Genomic DNA, 23,221 nt, shown 5'->3' with positions numbered 1-23,221 from the left:
TGGTTACGAGTGATCAGATAGAAAACAAGAGTCTCTCTCTCTCTCTCTCTCTCTCTCTCTCTCTCTCTCTCTCTCTCTCTCTCTCTCTCTCTCTCTCTCTCTCTCTCTCTCATGTTTCCAGTGTTACTTCATAAGCTCTCCCAAGCCCCAGGACTCAGGACTCAGCCACAGGAGACTCGACAGGGGCCTCTTGTCAGCCAACCATCAGGCTATCGATCTCTTAGAAACAGAAAAGAAGCCCCTATCTGCTTTGGGTGCAGGACAGAAAAAAAACATCTTAACAGTTTTTAGGGGGTGAGGAGGGGGGAGGAGGGGAAAAAGTTAAATAAATTAAAGGAGCACTACTTGAAATGTAGCAGTTGGTATAAAACTGATGGGGAAATATACGGGCTGAAATACTGCTGTGTGGCCCTACCTTACCTTACCGGTAGGGCACTCGTCTACTATGCGGCCGACCCGGGTTCGATTCCGGCCTGGGTCCTTTGTCGACCCTTCCCTGTCCCTCTCTCCCAAACATTTCCTGTCTCTCTCTCTCTCAGACTGTCCTGTCATTAATAAAGTCTAAAAAAGGGCCAAAATACTGCAGTGTAATTTCTCAAGGAACACCATTCCTTTAACCCATTTTAGCTTAAGCCCTTTTTGGGAAAAGGTGCCCTCTCTCTCCCTTTTAAAACCTAAATATCTCAGCCTGTGAAGCACATAAAAACTTGGAATGACCCTTCATTTTGCACTAGAATGTGTTCATTCAGCTCCAACATATCCACATTTTTAATAAAACAGCTCAAATCTCAAAAACGTGAATGCAGCGTATGTCGCTCCACGAAACAATGGGTTAGACATTGTGTGCACCGCACTTAAAGCTGCTTTGGCTACCCCAAAAACAAAGCAGGATCACGCAAAGCTAATTATTGCTGCAGTTAGGCTACAGAATATGCTATGCATGTGCATGCAGTACGTGCGTACGGTACGGTACGGTGCTATATGATCTTGCATAGTTTACATTGTGTGCCAGAAACAAAGCTGTCCAAGTTCGGCATCTCGGTGACAAGTGGAAGCAGCTTTCTTTATTATTATCCCAGAGTGTGCGCCAGATAAGAGGGGAGAACATTGCACATCCAAAGCAGTGCTTGAGGGTGAGTGCATTCTTAACACACAGGGCCGTGCCAGCCATGCAAATCAGCCTAGTAAGCCCTAGCCTTCCTAGTCTTCCACCACCAGTCTCACACTCATGGACACTTACAGCATACCAAGACTATGGTCCGTCCATCTACCTCCCTCCATTTTCCTTTTTTTCTCTCTCATCAGTTCCAGACACACCCAGAAAAAAGTCTATATCTGTCTCCCTCTACAGACCTATAGCCACCAAAGCACTGCACATAACACCACCAGCCTATTCCTTACAGACTGCACTCCTATACCAGCCAGCCTCAAATGAAAACGACATGGTCTCAATATTTTCACAGGACATTCTCCTCTGCTCTCACTAAAAATACACCACACAACTGCACCCCCAAACCCACACCATACCATCACGACGGCCTTAAGAGAAACTTTTCTCTCCTTCAAATTTTTAGGTGAGGTGCATAACTAACACCTCCAGAGAGGCTCCTTCTCATCTTGCTGAGAAACTGTGTGTGTGTGGAATGAAAAGCTAGCCTAGCCTGACTGCCTTGCCTTGCCTTGCCTACTGCCGTTGAGGAGGAGAGAAGGAGGAGGAGGAGGAGGAGGAGGAGGAGGAGAAGGGAGAGTCCTCCACGGTACTGCAGAGCAGCAGCAGCACAGTTCTGTCAGGTTAGCGGGGATCTGCGAGGATTGGCTGGGATGATTGGCTCATCTGAGTGGAATTCCCCCAGATTAGAGCCTACTGGCCCCCCGCGCCACGCCGGAGTGCCATGGGGACGAGGGGATGCGGGGTAGGCGCTACCCGCTACTCGCTCAGAGCCACCGTCACCGTCATCATCGATACTGCTCTCTCTCTCACTCTCTGTCACTCTCTCCTTCTCCCTCTCTCTGCATAAATCCCCTCTACCTCATCTCACATACACATGAGCGAGCACACGCACACACGCACGCACACGCACGCACGCGCACGCACGCACACGCACGCACGCGCACGCACGCACACACACACACAAAATCAAATGGTAGAGTGTCAGCTAGGGCTGCACGATTATGGAAAAAATCATAAACACGATTATTTTGGTCAAAATCGTAATCACAATTATTGATTTTTTTTGCAGATTTCTTAGAAAATTATAACAAGATGAAATATAACCAAGAATGAACTATATACGGGATGAGCAAAATAAAATGATTTGTAATAATTATGTTGAGGCAATAGCATGAAACTTAGGTAGAAGAAACACCAGCCTGTCAGTATGTTCTGGCTTCAAGGACGCTCTCAAAGTTAGGTCACTATTGCCACGATTAAAACACGATTAAAATCATGACTTCGATTTCACAAATTTATCACGATTTCCGATTATTTTCGATTAATTGTGCAGCCCTAGTGTCAGCCGTTGAGCTCAGAGTGCAGCAGTCAGAGATGTGGAGGGTGCAGCACACAGCAGCAGGCCAGAGGGGGCCTAAACTCCAGATGACAGAAGCAAAATAAAAAAAGTTGAAATATGAAAAAAAAGAGAGAAAAAAGACGCCGCCGTGTGAGCCCAAGCGAGAAATAACAGTAAACGGTCGAGATGGCGGTGAGCCGTATATCTGTGAGATTTTTCTGATGGCGAGGGGACGAAGGGGTGCACCAAAGCGAGCGAGCGAGGGGGCCACTGGCGTACAAGTGTGCCATAAATACTGGCCGCGGTGCTTTCTCATCGGCTCAGTCAATAAAAAAGGATTCCCTTGTTGCCCACAAGCAAAGGAGGCAGAGATTGCGAGAAAGAAGAAAAAAAAATCAGGGGGTAAGGCTGAGGCCCCTTAGCGTCTCAGACAACTGTACTGCAGACTTTTCTTACCGCATGCCGGAGCTGGGGCCAAGGCACATTGGCAGATGTGTAGTGCACACACAGTAACATTACATTACAATGCAAGTAACACACCCACGCAACGTCATACACACAGTCACATACACTGTGACACACATACACACACGCAGTCGCACACACGCAGTCACACACACGCAGTCGCACACACGCAGTCACACACACGCAGTCGCACACATGCAGTCACACACACGTAGTCACACACACAGTCACAGTCACACACACACACACAGTCACATACACACGCAGTCACACACACACGCAGTCGCACACACGCAGTCGCACACACGCAGTCACACACACATACGCGCGCGCCCACACACATGCACACACACTCATGAAGGCGCTCACCTCAAACGGCAGCGGGAAAAGGTGAATTTGTTTCACTAATATGACACTACCCACTAGGTAATGATTCTCTGGAAGGAATATGACAAATGAGTCTCAATGCCTCTTCCTGCACTACCTCATAATAGAAATGTCAAGCGCACACTGATTGCTCTACCGATTATGGCGGGAACTTGCCATTTATCAGAGAATGGGGCGGGCGGAGGAGGTGGCGGGGCGGAGGTGGCGGGGCGGAGGTAGTGGGGCGGGGTGGGCGGCCAAGGGGGGTGACTTTAGGCCTTGCAGTACAAAGCAGGTGCAGTAGGACGCGTGTGACCCCCCCAAGTCCCCATGTGTGAGAAATGTGTGTCGCCATAAAGACAGGTTAGGCCTCTCCACACACGCATGCACGCACACACGCACACTAGGCCAACCAACAGGGTTCCTAATGGCCCTGGCGAGAAGTCATCCCATGGCAATTATGGCCCCTTCTTGAAGACGCCCATCAAACTGATAAGTGTGGTTTGCCGAGTTGACCGCAGGTGAGGCCCACACATCAGTCCCACACATGCGGGAGCGAGAGGTCTGGCAGAAAAGGGGGGCGGAGGGGTTGGAAAAAGGGGGGTTGGAAAGAGGAAAAGGGAAGGGGAAGGGGAAGTGGAAGCGGCGCAGGCTGACTTCAGGGGGTGGCGAACACTCACACAGCCACAGTGTGAGATCAAGAGCAACTCTCCAGCAGAGGGACTCAAGGCAGCCGGCAGCACATCAGATAACGACAAACTTGACCTGCCCCCGTCACACAGACACACTATTCACACACTATACACACACACACACAGACACACACACACTTTCTTCTCTTCAAAGCATCTGTTCCATCTCAGGCACAGCAAAAACACCTCAGGATAGACCAGGCAGTTTTCAGTATATGTGTGGGTGTCTGAGTGCATGTGTGTGTGTGAGCGTCTGTGCTTGTGAGTTTAACCCATTTAAGCCTGATGCTGCATATACGCTGTATTGACCTGGGCGCCTGGAGCGTCATAGACGCTGCATTCAGGCTCTTGAGATTTGAGCTTTCCATTAAAACTGTGGGTATGTCAGAGCTGAAGGAACACATTCTATGGCAAGATGAGGGTCCTCGCTTTTAAATGCAACTTATTTCATTTTTTTGTGTGTATCTTTACATCCATTTTAATCCTTTCTGTGCTGCTGCCTTGGCCAGAGCTCACTTGAAAAAGAGATTCCTATCTCAATGTGATTTTTTTTCTCTGGTTAAATAAAGGTAAAATAAACAACGTAAAAAAAACCGGAGGCTAAGATATTTAGGTTTTTATAGGCTGAGGGCACCTTTTCCCCAAAAATGACCTAGGCATTCAGAAGGCATTTTGTTGCAGGTGTCTTGGGCTTAAATGGGTTAAATGTATGTGCGTGTACAGTATATACAGTATGGGTACGTACCTGGGGTTCCCACGCAGTGCAGCATGGTGCAGGGCGTTGAAGCCGTTGTTGTTGGTGATGGTGACGTCGGCTCCGGCCTCCAGCAGCACAGACAGCATGTCGTCCCGCTTCTTACTGATGGCGTCGTGCAGAGGTGTGTCGCCCTCAGAATCCTGCAGGGGGCACCAGAGTCAGCAAGCGCAAGGCAGCCAGCCGGCCACACAATGCAAGACAATGAAGCCATACCCTTGCACCAAAAAAAGTACACTTTTATCTGCAGTAAGCAACAACCGTATGAGAGCCTTCTTGCTTGAGGATCGCTATACGCCCCAGTGTAATTTCGTGGGGGGAATTGCACACGGCCCATTTGCCTTCTGAAATGCAATATGGATTACACATAATGAAAAAAAAAAAAACAGGCGGAAGATGGACAGAATTTTACACTCGACGAAACAAGTGCAGCTCGCATCTATATAGCAGATCTCGCACTTGTCTGCTCGACTCCAAAACGAGAGAGTGTTGTTAACGCAAATGTATACATAATCTATGTCCCGCGCTGCAGTAAATACGGGAGTGATTATTCAGTTCCAGGACAGCGGCCAGATAAAGGCTGCTGATTCATAGTAAACCCCATTCTGGGTTGTTCTCGACTGAATGAAGTGGAAGATTTCACCGCAGGCTGGAATATTTATCGCCTTGTAAGAATATTTAAGGCCTACATGAAAATAAACAGTAAAACAAAAAACGAGAACTACACTTCCTGAACTGCCCCCGCGTTACTGATATAAATTTATGCCCCCTTGAGATGGTATCCGTGTCTGTTTTTTTTTTTTGCTGGAGTATAAAACCTTTTTTTCAAACCACATTCTTCAACAGATTTTCTGTGTGATCTAAGATCTCAGAATTATCCGATTACATACTGGCAGTGTATTGTTTTCTAGAAAGACAAACATTACTCTCACAAGCCGAAGTTCTACCCAATTAAAATGCCTCATTAAATATCTGTCCGTATTAATAGCGCACACGTCACACACTATTGAAAAACGGCTTTCCCTCTAAAGCATTGTGATGTTTCAATGACCCGTTTCTGTTTCAAAAACGCAAGTTTAGTTAATACACTTCAGCTGCCAGCAAGGTCTGTAGTACAGTATATTCTGAAGCATCTTTATTTCGGCAGAATAGCTGCATACCTTTGTCTACTTTCGATTCGCCCTTCGATTTTTTTCTCTTTTTTATGAGTACACCTAGACAAGAAAGGCTAGTGTTTCACAAAAAAATGCCCTTTCAGCAAAAATGCCTTGGTCCAATAGAATATCTTCCAGTCTCTGCTACCTACCCCCCGATGAAAAACATGGGCGGAGAGCAAAGGGGCCACATACTGTAAGGTGTAATGTACGCATTACACCACGAGAAGAGAGTCCTGGAGTGGGGCCCTGATGCATTTCAAGTGTGCTGGCCCTCTGAGCCCGACATCCCCTGGTCACATCCTGAGCATCCAACGCAAAAGCTACTTAGTCGGAATACAACATTAATATGGGTCGTATATTTTTGCGTCCGTCCTCCATTAAAAGCATCAGACCCCATCCCCACCCCCCCGCCATCGCTCTCTCTCCCTGAACTCTCCAGCTCTCTCCCTCAAAGGTCAGCAAACTCGAAGATCATTAAGCAGCAAGGAACAGCTGTTTCACGCATACAAATCATTCCTTTTTTGAGAGCCGAGAGCGGATCAGGTACGTACGCCTACCGGGAGAGGTCACTAATTACATTTCAGCACAGGGTGAGACAACACAAACCCGCCACACTCCCGCTAACGCCGGTGAGGGAACACGGGGGCCTGGGGACTTTAGTCCTGTGGCAGTTAGTTCAGGGGGGAAAAGCTGTTTAAGAATATACCACTAGAGAAGAAGAGCACTCTCGCTCTGATGTGAGCACACACACACACACACACACACACACACACACACACACGCACACACACACGCACACACACACACACACACACACATACACACACACACACGGTCCTTCACACACGCACACGCACACAGCTACAATACCCTTACCTTCAGCTGTGACCTCTGCAGTGTAATTAGCGCTATGCAAAATTATGATGCAACTCCTCCGCACAAACATGGCTGTCAAATCAGTATTACTGGCCCGCCTCCTACTCAGAACATACTTTTCCTCCCAGTCTTGGCAGATGAACTTGGACGTGACGCAAGACCAAACTATCAAAACATACCCTGCCTGTCTTTGAAGGACAAGAAGCGCTACCAATACTCAAATTGCATCCTATTTCTCAACGAAACTATAGCAGAGAGAATATCTGACTATAGGCGCTCGGTAAACCTAGCTTCCAGAGACTAGATTACCATGGCTACGCAGAGGTCTGTATAAGGCCATCCCTTGGATACGTACGATATGACGTGAGAGCACCATCATAGTATTGGCTAGTCTAGCTGTCCTTTTCAAAAGGACAGGGCGTACCCCTACGTCCTTTATCAGATCCACCTGAAAGGATCCATTTCATAGTGTCTCCGCCATCTCAGCTCACCAGAGACTAGGTGACCACAGTCCACGTCAACGGATCCATTTCATAGTGTCTCCGCAATCTCAGCTCACCAGAGACTAGGTGACCACAGTCCATTTCCATAGGGGCTCAGCAGGCCGAGCTCCCTGTGTCTACATGGCGGTGACTGGACAGCGGTCTGCATGCGGTGAGCCTCAAGTGATACTTTCATCCAGAGTGGCTTAAAAAACCAGGACATAAACTGCCATATATACCGGGTAATGTGAGGGAACTTCCATACAAATAAGAAGCAACATATCATCAGTGTCCAGCAGAAACCACACTTTAAAAAAAAAAAATTATATTCGTTCTTTGTTCATTATCAAATATAGATCAGTACTACTGTGCAGTCTCATTGAGTATTGCATATGATGACTTATCTAAAAAAACAACTTTAAATTTGAAAATGATCATTTTGAAAATTAATATTTAACAGTTTAAAAGGAGATACAAGGTTTCTGTCTGACAGCGACAATATCATGTGTAGGCCCCAGGTGAGAAAGACAGATAGATAGATTTCATTTGACAATCTCAGTTCTTATATTCAACTACAAATACATGAGTTGGGCCAATATCGCACCACATATTTAAATAAAAATAAAAAAACCAGAGTGGATAACACAATAAAGCGTAGAGCTTATTTCCATTGTGGAAATGGGTATTTCCATTGTGAGCAGGCGTTACCTGTAGGCTGGGGTGGCAGCCCAGGTCCAGCAGCGTCTTGACCACCTGGAGGTGGCCCTTGTTGACGGCGATGTGCAGTGGCGTCTGGCGGCGCTTGTTCCGGGCGTTCAGGTCGGCTCCGCCCCTCTGCAGCACCTCGATCACGGAACCCTCGTCGCCAAACGCTGCGTGGTGCACGGCCCGGTCGCCATCCTTATCCTGTGTATTGGGCAGAGAGAAGAGGAGAGAGGAGGTGAACGGAGAGAGGAGGTGAGGGGGGAGGAGAGTGGAGAGAGGAGAGAGGAGAGTGGACAGGAGAAGAGAGGAGGTGAATCGAGAGATGAAGTGTGGAAGGGGTGTGGCAGAGAGGAGGCAAGAGAGGACAGAGGAGGTGAACGAAGAGAAGGTGAGGAGGAAGGAGATGGGAGAGAGGAGGAGAGATGGGAGAAAAAGAGGGGAAGAGAGAGGAGGTGGGGGGGGTGGGAGAGACGAGAGGAGGAGGTGAGAGAGGTGAGAGAGAAGGTAAACGGAGAGGAGGTGAGGGGAGGAGGAGATGGAGAGGAGGTGAGGGGAGGAGATGGGAGAGAGGAGAGAGGGGAAGGCGAGAGAGGAGAAAGAGAGGAGGTAAACGGAGAGGAGGTAAGGGGGGAGAAGATGGGCGAGACGAGAGGAGGAGACGAGAGAGGAGAAAGAGAGGAGGTGAATGGAGAGAGGAGAGAGACAGAGGAGGTGACGTTAGAGATGAGAAAGAGGACCAGGTAGTAGAGGAGATGAGCGAAGATGGTAGAAGAGAGGAGATTAGGAAAGATAGAAGAGATGAGGTGAGGAAGGAAAGAAGAGGAGAGGAGATGAGGAAAGAAAGAAAGAAAGAAGAGAGGAGATGAGGGAGGACAGAAGAAGAGAGGAGGTGAGGCGACAGGGGGTTTGAGGGGTATGTGAAAAGGAGGGCAGTGTGAGTGACGTGTAAGGAGCTCGGCCAGCCTTCAGGTGCTCCGGTATCCGCTCACAGACCAGACGCCAGGGCCAGTCGAGGCCGCGGAAATGTGCCGCCCTGTCTGGACCTCTCTGGGCTGCAGAGGGAGGCTATCAGACATCCAGAGGGGTCCCAAGTGACTATCGGGCAGAGGTACCAGGACACACACCAGGACATACACACACACACACACCAGGACACACACACACCAGGACACACACACACCAGGACACACACACACCAGGACACACACACACACACACACACACACACACCAGGACACACACCAGGACACACACACACACACACACACACACACACACACACACACACACACACACACACACACACACACACACACACACACACACACACACACACACACACACACACACACACACACACACACGGCTGCGGTGTCTCTCTCTCTCCCACACACAAACACACACGCTACAGTGGTGATACACCGCTGACACACAGACACACAGACACACACACACACACTAAAGCGTTACCCTCTCTTAGGTCTGTATGTGTGTGTGTGTGTGTACCAGTAATGGCTGCTACAGATTGCTCATGTAAGTCTACTGCACACTCCACGCGACAAACTCATACCCCCAAGAGCCATTACTTAAACCTTTAAAACTTTTATGACTTCCATCTCAAAAATAGTTTTCATAACACATGTGACGGAGTAAAAAAAAACACACACACACATAATCAAAGTGGAGTAATATCGGGCAGTGGTAGCCTCTAGTTTTGGCATAACGCACGCCTGTGATGCACTCCGTACACAGCATCAAGCACCTTCACGCTCCTGAAATAACAATAGACACGAGACCATAAATATTCCCTCTTGATTGCCGGCGGAGGAGCCTTCACGCGGGAGGAATAACAATGGCCGTCTCAGCAGCTTGCCGCCCTCCACATCACCACCACCACCAACACCACATCCACTCACCATCCTCCACCCCCAATCACTGCATCCTCTTCCTCCTCCTCCTCCTCCCCCATTTAAAGTAAACAGCATCCGCAGCAGCAGCCTGTCCTGCCCTGCACTGCCTGCTGCATCCCAACTTCTCTCTCTCTCTCTCTCTCTCTCTCTCTCCCTCGCTCTCTCTCTCTCTTTCCCTCTCTCCTTCTCTCTCTCTCTATCTCTCTCTCTCTCTCTCTTTCTCTCTCTCTCTCTGCCTCTCTCTCTCTCTCTCTCTCTCTCTCTCCCTCGCTCTCTCCCTCTCCCTCTCCCCCTCTCTCCCTGCCTCTCTGTCTGTCTGTGTGCTGGAGAGGGGGATGAACCCTGAGGTGGGGTTACACTGACACTGACTCATGGCAAGAGACACGCACACACACACACACGACACACACTTACAATGAGTCACGGAAAGTGATGCAAATATGTGCGTCACACGCACACACAACTGCACTGCAGTCTGTGCTGATGAAGTAGACAGACATGTTATAAATGGCAGATGGATGTAAGGGACGGGGACTAGGGACATGAAAAGACAAAGGGGGAATGGCAGATGGGGGTGTGTGTGGGTGGGGACTCAATTTGCTTGAGTAGGGGCCAGAGTAAGGTAGAAGCGTCAATGTCACGCCGGCTGAGTGGGGTGAGTGATCTGCAATCAGGTCTGACACGGGTCCGAGTTAGCCAGAGGGACAATGACGGACAGGGATGAGCTAGAACAGCACAGTGGAGTCACAGAGAGCCAGTGAGCATCATGACAGGGACATCCACCCATCCACCCATAGAAACACTGGACGCATGCAAGGGGAGAGCACGCACACGCACGCCCACACGCAGCTTTCGCTGGGCCAAGAAAAAGTCATCAGAAAGGGCCCCCTACCCAATATATACAATGTAAAGAGGACCCAATTCTAGGCCCCCTATCTCCCTGGGCCCGGGACAACGCACCCATTTGTACCCCCCTGTCGGCGGGCCTGCGCGCACACGCACACACGCACACCCTCGTGTTGCCATGATATACACACCTCAGCCTCCAGGTCGACGCTGTACTTGAGCAGCAGCTTGAGGACGTCCACGTGGCCGTTCTGACTGGCGGCCTGCATCGCTGTGTGGCCAGCACACTGCCCATTCACCTGGGGAAAGAAGATACACACGACATGTAAGAACACTACTGTGTGTGTGTGTGTGTGTGTGTGTGTGTGTGTGTGTGTGTGTGTGTGTGTGTGTGTGTGTGTGTGTGTGTGTGTGTGTGTGTGTGTGTGTGTGTGTGTGTGTGTGTGTGTGTGTGTATGAGCATACATGACTGTGTTTGCACGTGTGTGTGTGTGACAGTGTGCCTTTGTGCATACACGTGTGTGTGTGTGTGTGTGTGTGTGTGTGTGTACATCTCAATACTTCAGACAGCCCAGAGCAGCACTGCGGTAAGGTGGAACAGCAGGCGGGTGGTGGCCATGACTGTGCTGTGCGGTAGTGTGGGGTGCAGCTGGGTTGGTGGGGGGTACAGAAGACTGTGTGTGTGTGTGTGTGTGTGTGTGTGTGTGTGTGTGTGTGTGTGTGTGTGTGTGTGTGTGTGTGTGTGTGTGTGTGTGTGTGTGTGTGTGTGTGTGTGTGTGTGTGTGTGTGTGTGGAGAGGGGGGGGGGCATGAATATTGATGCAGGCCTCTCGGGTATTTGCAGGACACGTCTTGTGTCCTGGCGGGCGGATCGCTTGGCCAGTCAACCCTGTGTGCTCCCCTCCCTCCCTCCCTGCCCGCCTCCCTCCCCTCAATCCCCCACCGCCTCTCTCTCTCTCTCTCTCTCTCTCTCTCTCAGCCAGCCATCGTCACCCTTCTCTCTCCACATCTCCCTCCCTCCTTCCTTCCTTTTCCCCATTCCTCCATCCCTTCCTCTCCGGCTGCCAGCCTCACCCCTCTCTCTCTCTCTCTCTCTCTTCATCCTTCTCTTTCTCCTCCTCCTCCTCCCTCCGCCTTGCTCTCAGCCATTACTCCTGTGAGAGGCAGCGGGGGCACAGCGCCAGCCGTCACTGTGCTGGCACCGCGCACGGCACCCAGTTAATGCCTAATGCCTCAGCCTGTAATGAGGCTGCAGCAGAGGGAGCAGGGGAGAGGAGAGGAGAGGAGAGGAGAGGAGAGGAGAGGAGAGGAGAGGAGAGGAGTGTAGAGGAGAGGAGAGGAGTGGAGAGGAGAGGAGAGGAGAGGAGAGAGGAGAGGAGAGGGACACTGGAGGGAGAGGAGAGGAGAGGAGAGGAGAGGAGAGGAGAGGAGAGGAGAGGAGAGGAGAGGAGAGGGCCACTGGAGGGAGAGGAGAGGGCGTGGAGACAAGGGGGAGAGAGAGAAAAGAAGAGAGGGGGGGGTATGTGACAGAGAGAGCGAGAGAGAGAGTGTGTGATGCACACAGAGAGAGAGAGAGAGAGAGAGAGAGAGAGAGAGCACAAGAGAGAGCAAGATAGAGAGAGAGTGTGTGAGAGAGTGTGTGAGAGAGTGTGTGAGAGAGTGTGTGAGAGAGTGTGTGAGAGAGTGTGTGAGAGAGTGTGTGAGAGAGTGTGTGAGAGAGTGTGTGAGAGAGTATATGACAGAGAGAGAGCGAGAGAGAGATAGAGATACAAAAGCGAAAGGAAAGACTGATAGTGTCAGAGAGAATGACAGAAAGGTGGAAAGAGAGGAGGAGAAAGAGAGAATAGGACAAAGAGTGAGAGAGGTAGACAGAGTGATGAGGAATACGAGGAGAGGCAGGTGAGGGATGAAGAGAGAGATGGAGAGCTGATCTGGGAAGCGGACCAGGAGGACTGCAGTGTATCTGGGTTAATCACAGGAACCCCACTTGGAGATGGCACTAGTCTACCGACGCAGCCTCCACAACCAAGGCCACACACACACACACTGCTGGCACTGCCTTGACTACCGCTTTACCCACCTTCTATGCACACCAGAAACACCCATCTACTATGGACATTATGTGTTAACTATTACATGTTTATATGTTTGGTATATAAAGTGTATAGAACGTATGTGGGAGACTTACAAGTTTCTTCTGTATATGGGATAGGGCTGTAATGAAACGCCCAACTCACGATTCGGTTCATATCACGATTTTTGACCTTTATGGTTCGACACACCCCACGCTTTTTGAAATCTATGCTAGTTTTTAGGTAGAGTAGGTTACAAGAGGCTACTAATAATATAGATATATATCTAAAAATAACAATGAATATGATTTGAAGCACAATCAAATCGTCTGTGGTTGTTTTCTGGACTGAAAGGTAACAAGGTCGTATCACGATAATGCATCTCGATTCAGTACCGTGACTCTGCGGATCACCATTTCTCTGTACGATACAATATCGTTACAGCCCTAATATAAGTAATGCCAATTGGAGCCAATTTTGGTCCCCTAGGGGAAATTCTTTCTCTGCACTTTATCCCATTTGGACTAGTGAATCACATTGAAGTACATACACTAGTCCATAGCAGTGGGCTGCCTGCTGAGCGGCGCCCGGGGAGCAGTGTGGGGTTAGGTGCCTTGCTCAAGGGCACTTCAGCCGTGGTCCGGTCGGGCATTGAACCGGGAACCCTTGGGTTGCCAACCCAGTGCTCTAACCACTGAGCCACGGCTGCCATATTTGATCAAATTTACATGGATTCCGTCTTCAACCACCCAATACTCATTTGGCAACACTGGCACAGTTGAATATGCATCTTTGCTATAAATCATAGCCACGTCAGGCTGAACTGAGGACCTGCACTGCACAATAAAAAAAATACAAAAGATTCTCATACAAAGTGTCAGTGAAGATTCCCATTCATGGTCATAGCTAAAGGAGCGAATTTTTAAACAACTTCGCTTTTCATTTTTGTGGAAGTGACTTGACAAGACACACTATGCATTTTGATTCATCACAAAGTGTCTTTTGTGATGAGTGTTTTGCGCTCAATTTAGGCCCCTTCTAGAGTCAGTGTTTTGGCGCATTCAATTTAGACCTTGTTTGATTACTCTACAGATTTCCCAACTACATGCGAGGAGGCGGCACGGCGACACTCACGTCCACGTCCGGCCTCTTCATGATGTCCTCCACCTTGGCCAGGTCACCGTTGGCAGCCGCCTTCACCAGCTCCTCGTTAATGTCGCCCGACTCCTGCGTCTCGAAGAGCTTCTTCAGAAGTTGAGAGAGGCGCTCTGGGGAAAAGAAAAGAGAAAAACACACACACACACACACACACACACACACACACACACACACACACACACACACACACACACACAATCACAGACGCCATCAGTCAGGATAAACTCGCCTGCCTGAACCCAGGCGGTGATGACAAGGAGCGGGGAGAGGCAGAGCATGAGCACGGCACAGTATCTCTGTCATCTTCTCCGAAAAGCCTGAGCATCTGTAAACACCTCTTTGTGTATTTAACGAAAAGCAATATTGAACTGTCACAGCAGCATAAGAACATCAAGACTCGTGTACGTGTTTGCAATGCATAGTCTTAGGCAAACCAAGAAGTGACAATGAGAACCAAGGGGCTGGTAAACATTATTTAACACACACAGAAAACCATAACAATGGATGTTTGCATATGAATTTGGTAACGCACTCAGGCAGGTTAAAATAAAGAATATGTGTAAGTAGGGGTGTAATGTATTGGTACATCAAATTGTATCGTGGGGCATTCTTAAGTATACAAAATACCGGTAATCAAATCGCTGGCCCCTGCTCAATGTCCTGGCTGCTAATTGTGCAACATAATAAAAGTGTAAAAGTAATTGAAAAAAATCGAATCAAACCAAATTGTGTCATGGGGCATTCCTAAGTATTCAAAGTAATCAAATCTCTGCCTTAAGAAATCGATATCGAATCGTATCATCATGGAGGCTGTGCACCTATGTGTTACACTCCTATGCTTAAGGTAAATGATTTTGTTGATGATGCATTGAGCCTGGCAGCATTCTGGCTGCAATGTCCTACCTCCGGAGGCGTTGGTAACAGCGGAGCCGGCGGGGGCGACCTTGGTCACGGCGGCTGGGTTGTACGTCCACGAGGTGCCGCACACCTCCACCTTCAGATCGCTGTCCGAGTAGATCTGCTGCACGCGGCCCACCTTGCCCAGGGTCTGCAGAGGACACAGAGAGAGACAGGGGAGAGTGAGTGAAGGAGTGACTGAGAGTGTGAGTGAACGAGCGTGTGAGAGTGTGTGAGTGTGTGTGCGAGTGTACGTGTGTGAGTGACTGGCTGTGAGTGAGTGACCGACTGATTGACTGCCTTACCGACTGTCTGTCAAGAGAAACAAACTCGCTCACGCAAATATGCAGGTGGGAATGAGAGAGTGGATTTTATGTGTGACCGTGCATCACTGCATGGTTCCCTGTATGCCGCTTTGTAATTGTTAGTGTGCGTGGTGGTGTGGTTTTGTAAGTGTAAGAGAAATAGGACTGTGTGTTTGTGCGTCTGTGTATGATCAAAAAAGGGTGTGAGAGAGAAAGAGGTGTTTGTGTTTGTGTGTGTGTGTGTGTGTGTGTGTGTGTGTGTGTGTGTGTGTGTGTGTGTGTGTGTGTGTGTGTGAGTGTGTGTGTGTGTGTGTGTGTGTGTGTGTGTGTGTGTGTGTGTGTGTGTGTGTGTGTAATTATGCATGTGTGAATAAGTGTGTGTGAGTGTGTGCGCGCGCACGCAGATGTTTGTGTTTACATGCTCGCAAGCTCCTCCATCTCAAAGGAGACTGCCCAAAGCCTTCTTAAAAACACGGAGGAGGGAGCAAATCAATAACTCTACAGTTTTCCTTTTAAAAATGAGATTGGCTTATTTAAAATGAGAATACCCACAGGCCTCCGTGCTTGTAGGCCCATTTCTCATTTCTATTGCTCATAACTGGATCTATTGGAATTCTGTTAAGCCTTGTCCATAGAGGACAACAAACGGAGCGAGGGGGAGAGGGAGGGAGGTTGGCGGGGGTGTATGAAGGCTTATGTGGGGGTGTATAGGTAGGCGAGTGTGTCTGTGAGTATAGGAAGGTGAGTGTGTGTGCGCGTGTGCGCGTGCGTGCATGTTTTTTACTTTAGGCCGGTGGGGTGGTCAGGGGGTGCTTTGCCACAGAAAAAAAAGAAGAAAAAGAAAATGCCACACAAACCAAGGGCACCTAGCAGCAGTCCACCATCCCACACCTGCCTCGCCTCACATTCCCCCCATGGTCCAGGAGGCGAGCCGAAGAAATCTGCTGGCCAGCGGCATAAAGGAGAGCCAGAGGCAGGGCCACAGCCGTAATAGCCCATAGCCACCTTTTAAAGCTCATCAGCGCCAGGATGTTATTTCAGTGGGGCTTTTCTGTCTGACGACGGTGGAGGGGAGTGGGGGTGTCGTGGTGGCTGGCCTCTCGCCGTATCACAGTTTGTTTTTTACGGCCGGTTTATGTGGAGGGGGCGGAGGGGGGGGATGCGGGGACAGATAAAACACACCGATGGGTCAGGAAAAACAGCAGTTTCCAATGCGCACCGGGGCCCTACGGACATCGGGGCTAATATCAGATGATGAGAGTGAAGTGTGCTTGAGAGCCAAGCAGCTGTGCTGGGGAGCATCATCGTCATGATGACTGGACATTCAGACCGGACCAACACCAGAAGACAAGTCTACCGTTGGTCTATGGAGTAATCACAGACTCAGCTCACAGACACAGCTAAGAAAAGCCATCATCGAGATGAGCAAATTGAAGGTCAATAGATGATCATGATGACTGGACACTCAGACCAGCACCTGACATTATACTACAGTTAGTCTACAGTTAATCAATGGAGCTATCAAAATCCACCCCTGAAATAACCCCGATCGAGCGGAGTCCAGTGGATAGGCATGTTTGACATGAAGGACTTTGATTATGAACACAATCAAAAAGCATCACAGAAGACACAAAAACTACATCCGAGCTATCTACTGCCCAGTGGGTCTTTCTGTGCCAGACCTGACCATCCACCAGACTCCACCTAACCAAGGGGTTCTCTCTTTCTACTCTCAACCAGTGACCCAGAGCTAGCTCACACCGATTATCACACTTTCCCCCCGCCCCAAGATGAGTTGAAGCCAGCTGTAGCCTGCCGCCTGGAGGGAACGCATCTCCAATCGCCTATTAATGAGGCTGCAATTTGTGGTGGCAATCAGTATTAAACTGCCGTCACTCACCACAATCTGATGCTGCTGCACCTCATCATCATTAGCCAGCCTGTTCATTAACCCACATAAGACACTGGAGTCAAGCATTCACTGGCTGCTAGCCATAAGCTTGTGTCCTACACAGACAGACAGACAGACAGACAGACAGACAGACAGACAGACAGACAGACAGACAGACAGACAGACAGACAGACAGACAGACAGACAGACAGACAGACAGACAGACAGAGGGTTTTCAGGCCGCCCAGAAGGTAGTCGGCGCCAGTGCCCGCACCAGTTACATTCGGCACTAAAGAGCTTATCTACGAACTGCCCGTGTTCATACCGGGCTCTGAACTTTTTCCACACGTGACTGTATTACCCGGATGAACCTGCTGACGGCCACATTGTCACGGTTTAAAGAAAAAGTATTTTTGTGGTTCGCATTGCGAACCAACTTTCCGGTTCGTCAGCGCTAAGATCTGGGGCGTAACGCGACGGCCGATTTGCGATTAGGTGCGGGAACGGGCACTGGCACGGTTCTCAGACGCCCTGAATGCGCCCACAGAGAGACAGACAGACAGACAGACAGACAGACACAGACAGAAAGACACAGACAGAAAGACAAAGACACACAGACAGAAAGACAAAGACACACAGACAGAAAGACACAGACACACAGACAGAAAGACACAGACAGACACAGACAGAAAGACAAAGACACACAGACAGAAAGACAAAGACACACAGACAGAAAGACACAGACACACAGACAGAAAGACACAGACAGACACAGACACACACACACACGATATAGGTGGCCCATGGCCCTGGGACCAGACAGGACGTATGTTTATATCCACATCCTACACTATGGGCCCCTCTAACACTTTATTTCTATCTCACTACTTTTATTTCCCCAGCACTCTTGAGTTATGGCACTCCACCAGGACATAAACTCTGGAGATAAATCTGACGAGTTCAGGACTTCAGGGGGAAAAAAGTGCACCGAGCATCCAAGCACTTTAGAGCAACTCTCTCTCACTCTCTCTCTCTACCATGATGAGTTATACAAGTTCTAACTTGAAAAAAATCAGTCACCAGAACACCAGGGCATGGTGTTAAACTTCAACATCTCTGAACTTGCACTACTACGCATTATCATGCATGGCAAGATATTTTGCATGAAAAAAATAGTTTTGCAGAGCGGAAAAGGGGCCACGTTTTACACCATATTTTAGTCTTCCTCTGGCCTGTTAAATTCAAAAAGGAAAACCACATGAAATGAAGCCAGCCAGAATGCACAATGGGAATTAGTTAATCATTTGAAGGAAGGTATTTGGAATGTGCTAGATGCTTCTCTGTTGTCCCTCTGAAACAAAAAAAAGAAAAAACACTCCCAAATCAATAGGAAGGCCCTATCCCTCAGGGCAAATGAAATGCAGAGCGGGGCTCTGCTTACATTTCAACTCCCCCCAACCCCCTCATTAAAATGGCCGAACGGCAAATTCAAAACCAAAAGCCCATGCTCCGGTCAAGCCTCTCTAGTCTTGCGTGTGTGAGTAGAGTGCTGCGGTGCAGTGCCAGTTAAAGGATGCGGCGTCCTTGGTGCTTTCGCTCCGGCTGGGCACTAAATCTCCTCATCGAACCAATAATGCTCCCGAGTACACAGATTTGGCTTCTTAGCTTGGCTCGATAGGTGAGAGAAATGAACTGATTCAGGAGTTTAAGCCTGGAGATAGATGGCGGGCAGGCAGGCGCGCGCACACACACACACACACACCTTAACATGGCACAGCATGGCACTGTGGCCTGGCCCTGGGAGGAGCGCATGTCTGCTTACGTGAATGATCTCTGCAGTGGGCGGCTCAAGGTCAGGGATATTAGGCCAGACAGTTATGGCGACATGCTTCAATTCAAAGACGTACATTTCCACTATGGACACTTAAAAATGGTGGTCTGCCTGTCTTCTGACCAGGGTTCTAAATTAACACCAGCCAACCGGCAAAATGCTGGTGAAATTTCAGTTTGGCTGATAGAGAAAAGACCACCTTAACAGCCACTTTGGCCCATTAGTGAGTGTGTGTTTGGCTAGTAAGATTAACATCTAAAAGCCATTTTGGCTGGTGATGAAAAAAAGTTGATTTACAGCCCTGCTTCTGACGATGTCTTAAATTATGTCCACAGCTGTCTGGTATGCAAATTCAGAATTAACGGAGGTCAGCCCATTGTTTTGAGTAATTGCATATGGAGAAAGATATAGCCACCACTGCAATGCCACAACAGAACATGGATCTACAGCAAATCCCTGGCAAGTTTTCAAACTTAACCTGACACCCAGAAAATAGTGACGATAGTCAATAGTGACATGTCTTTTGAAACTCAGCTGTCTGGTACAGAGATGGTACTGGGACTGTACCTCACAAGCTCACTCTCCGCCGAACTTGACACCCAGTATAGAAATAAATGGCGATATGTCCATCAAATCCAGCTGCTTTTTTGTTGCTGCTCCACGCCTCTAAATGTAGCTTTTCCCAAGATCTCCTTACCCTACCTTTAACCTGACACCCTCCATCTCACATGAAGAGATGATGGGAGTATACAGGCTGTACTTAGGTACACACACACACAGCGTTCACAGTCCCAGCACAAGAACGTAGAGTGATAGCTCATGTGTCTTAGAGTCAAGGCTGTGAACTTGCAGAGTTGAGGGAGTCTCTCACTCTCTCAGTCTCACACCAGCGCGCACACACGCATGCACACGCATGCACACGCACGCACACGCACACGCACACGCACACGCACACGCACACGCACACGCACACGCGCACACACACACACACACACACACACACACACACACACACACACACACACACACACACTGTAGTTGGCATGGGTCGTCTCACCGGCAGCATGGCCTCGGCCCACTCCCCGTGTCCCCTCTGCAGCAGCTTGATGCGGTCGATGTCGTAGCAGATCTGCACCAGGTCTCCCACCAGGAACTGGGAGGTGCCTCCCTCCGCCCCCGCCGGCACCTCCCCGCTGCGCACCACATTCGCCTTCGTCAGCACCGCCGGGTTGAACGTCCACCTGAAGCGAGTAAGACACACACACACACACAGATTGAGGCCCAGAGGTTGGAGACAACAATGAGTCTAATCTAAAATACTATGATCAGTTTTTTAATAGACTGAATGCATGTCTAAAAAACAGACTTGTGTAGCCAGACAGCCCTCATCAGCAGCCACACATGGTAAATTGAATTTATCAACTTCAAAAGAATAAGCAGTAATTGTGTTAAAACATTCTGTGAATATTGCTCATGCTAGGTTTGCAATTGAAAACAAAAATTAAAAGTAGAGGTGGTGTCCATATTGCTGCAGCATGTCTCAGCAGTCATCAGTCAAAAGCAAGAAAGCACAAACATAATGCGAAAAGAGAATGAATTACAAACAAAATTACTGAGCAAACAAAAAACAAAAGTAAAGCCAAAAGTAAACAAAAGGTGGGCTAGATGATGAACAGCAGTGGCAGTCGACTCACCGATTTCCACTGGGGTACTGGACCACGATGTCATGGTCCTCGTCGATGCCGCAGACGGTGCCGGTGGTGGTGAGCGTCTCGAACATGCCGTCGGTCCAGCCTCCGTGCCCGTGCTGCAGGGACTGCACAATCTCCAGGTCCAGGTCGATGTTAACCAGGTCGCCAATTTGCAGCCCTCCAGGATTCCGACTGCCATTCTGTTCACCTGAAGTTAAAGGTGGGGTTGCAGGTATGACATCACGTTGGGGGAACCGTCCCAGGATTCCAAGGTTCTACATAGACTCCTATGAGCCTGCGGAACCCCCAACGTGATGTCATAATAGTACATTTTCTTAAAATGGTTAACCTGCAACCCCACCTGTAACACAGTAAAAGTGGTGGCCAATTAAAGCGAGCACACCCAACCAAAGCAACGTAATTGGATAGATATTAAAACAGGTCCCCCCCACACACCCTCTTTCCCCATCACTTGCATTTTAATTACAACAGTATTTAACTAGACCCCATTGGGAAGAAAGGCATGTGCTGACACACACAGTCTAGCATTAGCTTATGTAACCCTTATCTTACTGGACCTGTCCACACAGGCTGGGAGAAGACAACCGAATGGGTACTCATTCAATGCAGGTATGCTCATGAGGAAAACCGAGCCACACAAAAATGTCCAACACTCACATACTAACCCTGCAGTTCCCCAAAGAAGGATTGCCTGTAATATTTGTACTGGCCTTGTGTCATATGCTCTGCTACAGTACAATACTCTGACATCTTTTGCATTGTGGTGCCATCTAGGGGACACAAACTGAAATATGACCATAAGGGTCACCATTGGCCCCGTTTCCTATAACAGCTGCTCATAATTTTGCCCTGTTCACCCGTGCTATCAGTTTAATAGTCTAGTATCCGGGCTTTTTTTGGACAAGACCAAAAGGGGTTCATTATAATCGCTGTTGTTGCCATCATCATCATTTACTTCTGCTCAACAGTGCCAACGGTGCCAAAGGTGTTGTGCCAATACTCCCACGCCCCACACTGCTCCCTCATCAGTTACTTACCCAACACTGGGCAGTGGTCTCGGTAGAACGTTCCCCCTTTGGCATCCTGGACACACTTCAAATCCGACTAGAAAAGGAAATAAAGTGTCATCAGGCTGATACAAAAAAACCGTTAAAATAAAATTAGTGGTGGGCCGTTATCGGCGTTAACGTGCTGCGATAATGTGAGACTCTTGTCGCGCGATAAAGAAAATATCGCACGTTAATCTATTCTCAAAATATAGGTTTGGAGTTTGGGTATGCAGGTCACCATCGCCTTTAATTGACAGACGCTTTTAGACTGCGCTCCAGACGCTTCTCCTCTCTCCACCTGTTGTTTCAGCAGACCTACTAAATATGAAGTGTTTGCATGCTGAACACATTAATCCCTCTGCCGTGGTAGTTGTTGTTTGAGTGCTTTTTCATAAGTGGTAGACTAAAGAGACGTTATTGTTTGAGGTGAAGCATAGAGAGACATTATTGTGTGTGAGTAGCTACCAGCCCGACATAGCCTACATTTCCTCACGCATTGCATGGAATACATAAACAACTTCCTGAAATCTTGCCTGTGCTATAATTGCAAAACATTCCGTGTGATAGTCCTATGCATTTTGAAGATTGTCAAACTGAAACTGTCAATATCTACTCTCGCTGAATGTTTGTGTTGCAATCGCGCACATTTGCGATTCAGTGAGATATTCTCATGTCCGACGGTAATAAACCTCGCGGTTGTCGCGCTTGACTTTTTTTTTTTGCAAACTGAATTCATGTCGAGTTGTAACTCATCTGGCATTCTAACTCTGAGAACAACTGTCAAATCGCCGTGTGCCAGTGTAGGTTCTAGATAGGCATATCCAGTAGCCTGGCTCCGCTGAGGGCTGCTGTGCCTACTACGTGCAGAGCTCCTCCCTCTCTTAAAGGAGCCGCTGCTCCTTTTAACAGTCAGTGGCAGATTCTCTCTCTCTCTCTCTCTCTCTCTCTCTCTCTCTCTCTCTCTCTCTCTCTCTCTCTCTCTCTCTCTCTCTCTCTCTCTCTCTCTCTCTCTCTCTCTCTCTCTCTCTCTCTCTCTCTCTCTCTCTCTCTGCCCTTTAGAAATGCTGAATTGTTGAGGTAATATTGTTTAAATAGCCTAAATGTTTGATAGATTTATCTGTATTTGCCTCTACAATTTATAGCCTAGCGCCGTTCATTTTGAAATTTCAGTATCTTATAACTGTAAATGCTTCCTAACATATTGGACACACTTTACACATATTGCTGTGATTTTTTCATCTCCAAGTATCAACATGACCATTTTTTGAAGATGAGATGCATTTTGGAAAAAAAGATGAGCTCTGGTCTAATGCGCCATCTGTCTTAAGAAACCCCAAGGTTTTTTTCGGCATTATTTCGCTATCGTGCCTATTCTGAATGAGCCGTTTTGATATAGATTAATCTAGATTAATCTAGATTAATTTCATAATTACAGTGAGATTAATCTAGATTAAAAAAAATAATCTATGCCCACCCCTAAATAAAATACTGTAAATATAGTACAATGTTATGTAATACAATATAATGTTATATTATACAATGCT

The 23,221-nt window shown here is 48.4% G+C and overlaps 1 protein-coding gene across 6 annotated transcripts in view; it reads right to left on the bottom strand.

Moving 5' to 3' along the window:
* The window catches only part of mib1 (MIB E3 ubiquitin protein ligase 1), an 89,245-nt gene that overhangs the window by 52,211 nt on the left and 13,813 nt on the right, over positions 1-23,221 (bottom strand). For all 6 annotated transcript variants that reach the window (XM_063219336.1, XM_063219338.1, XM_063219332.1 and 3 more), the window contains 8 exons: positions 21,666-21,732; positions 20,611-20,815; positions 19,974-20,157; positions 14,896-15,040; positions 13,969-14,102; positions 10,955-11,062; positions 8,011-8,208; positions 4,779-4,930 (listed from right to left, as the gene is read on the bottom strand). In XM_063219336.1, the coding sequence (XP_063075406.1) occupies positions 4,779-4,930; positions 8,011-8,208; positions 10,955-11,062; positions 13,969-14,102; positions 14,896-15,040; positions 19,974-20,157; positions 20,611-20,815; positions 21,666-21,732 (1,193 nt within the window). The remainder of the gene's footprint in view (positions 1-4,778; positions 4,931-8,010; positions 8,209-10,954; positions 11,063-13,968; positions 14,103-14,895; positions 15,041-19,973; positions 20,158-20,610; positions 20,816-21,665; positions 21,733-23,221) is intronic.

The sequence above is a fragment of the Engraulis encrasicolus genome, chromosome 16 (assembly GCF_034702125.1).
Source record: "Engraulis encrasicolus isolate BLACKSEA-1 chromosome 16, IST_EnEncr_1.0, whole genome shotgun sequence".
In the NCBI taxonomy this organism is placed as follows: domain Eukaryota; kingdom Metazoa; phylum Chordata; class Actinopteri; order Clupeiformes; family Engraulidae; genus Engraulis; species Engraulis encrasicolus.
This window is presented reverse-complemented; position numbering and strand designations above follow the sequence as displayed.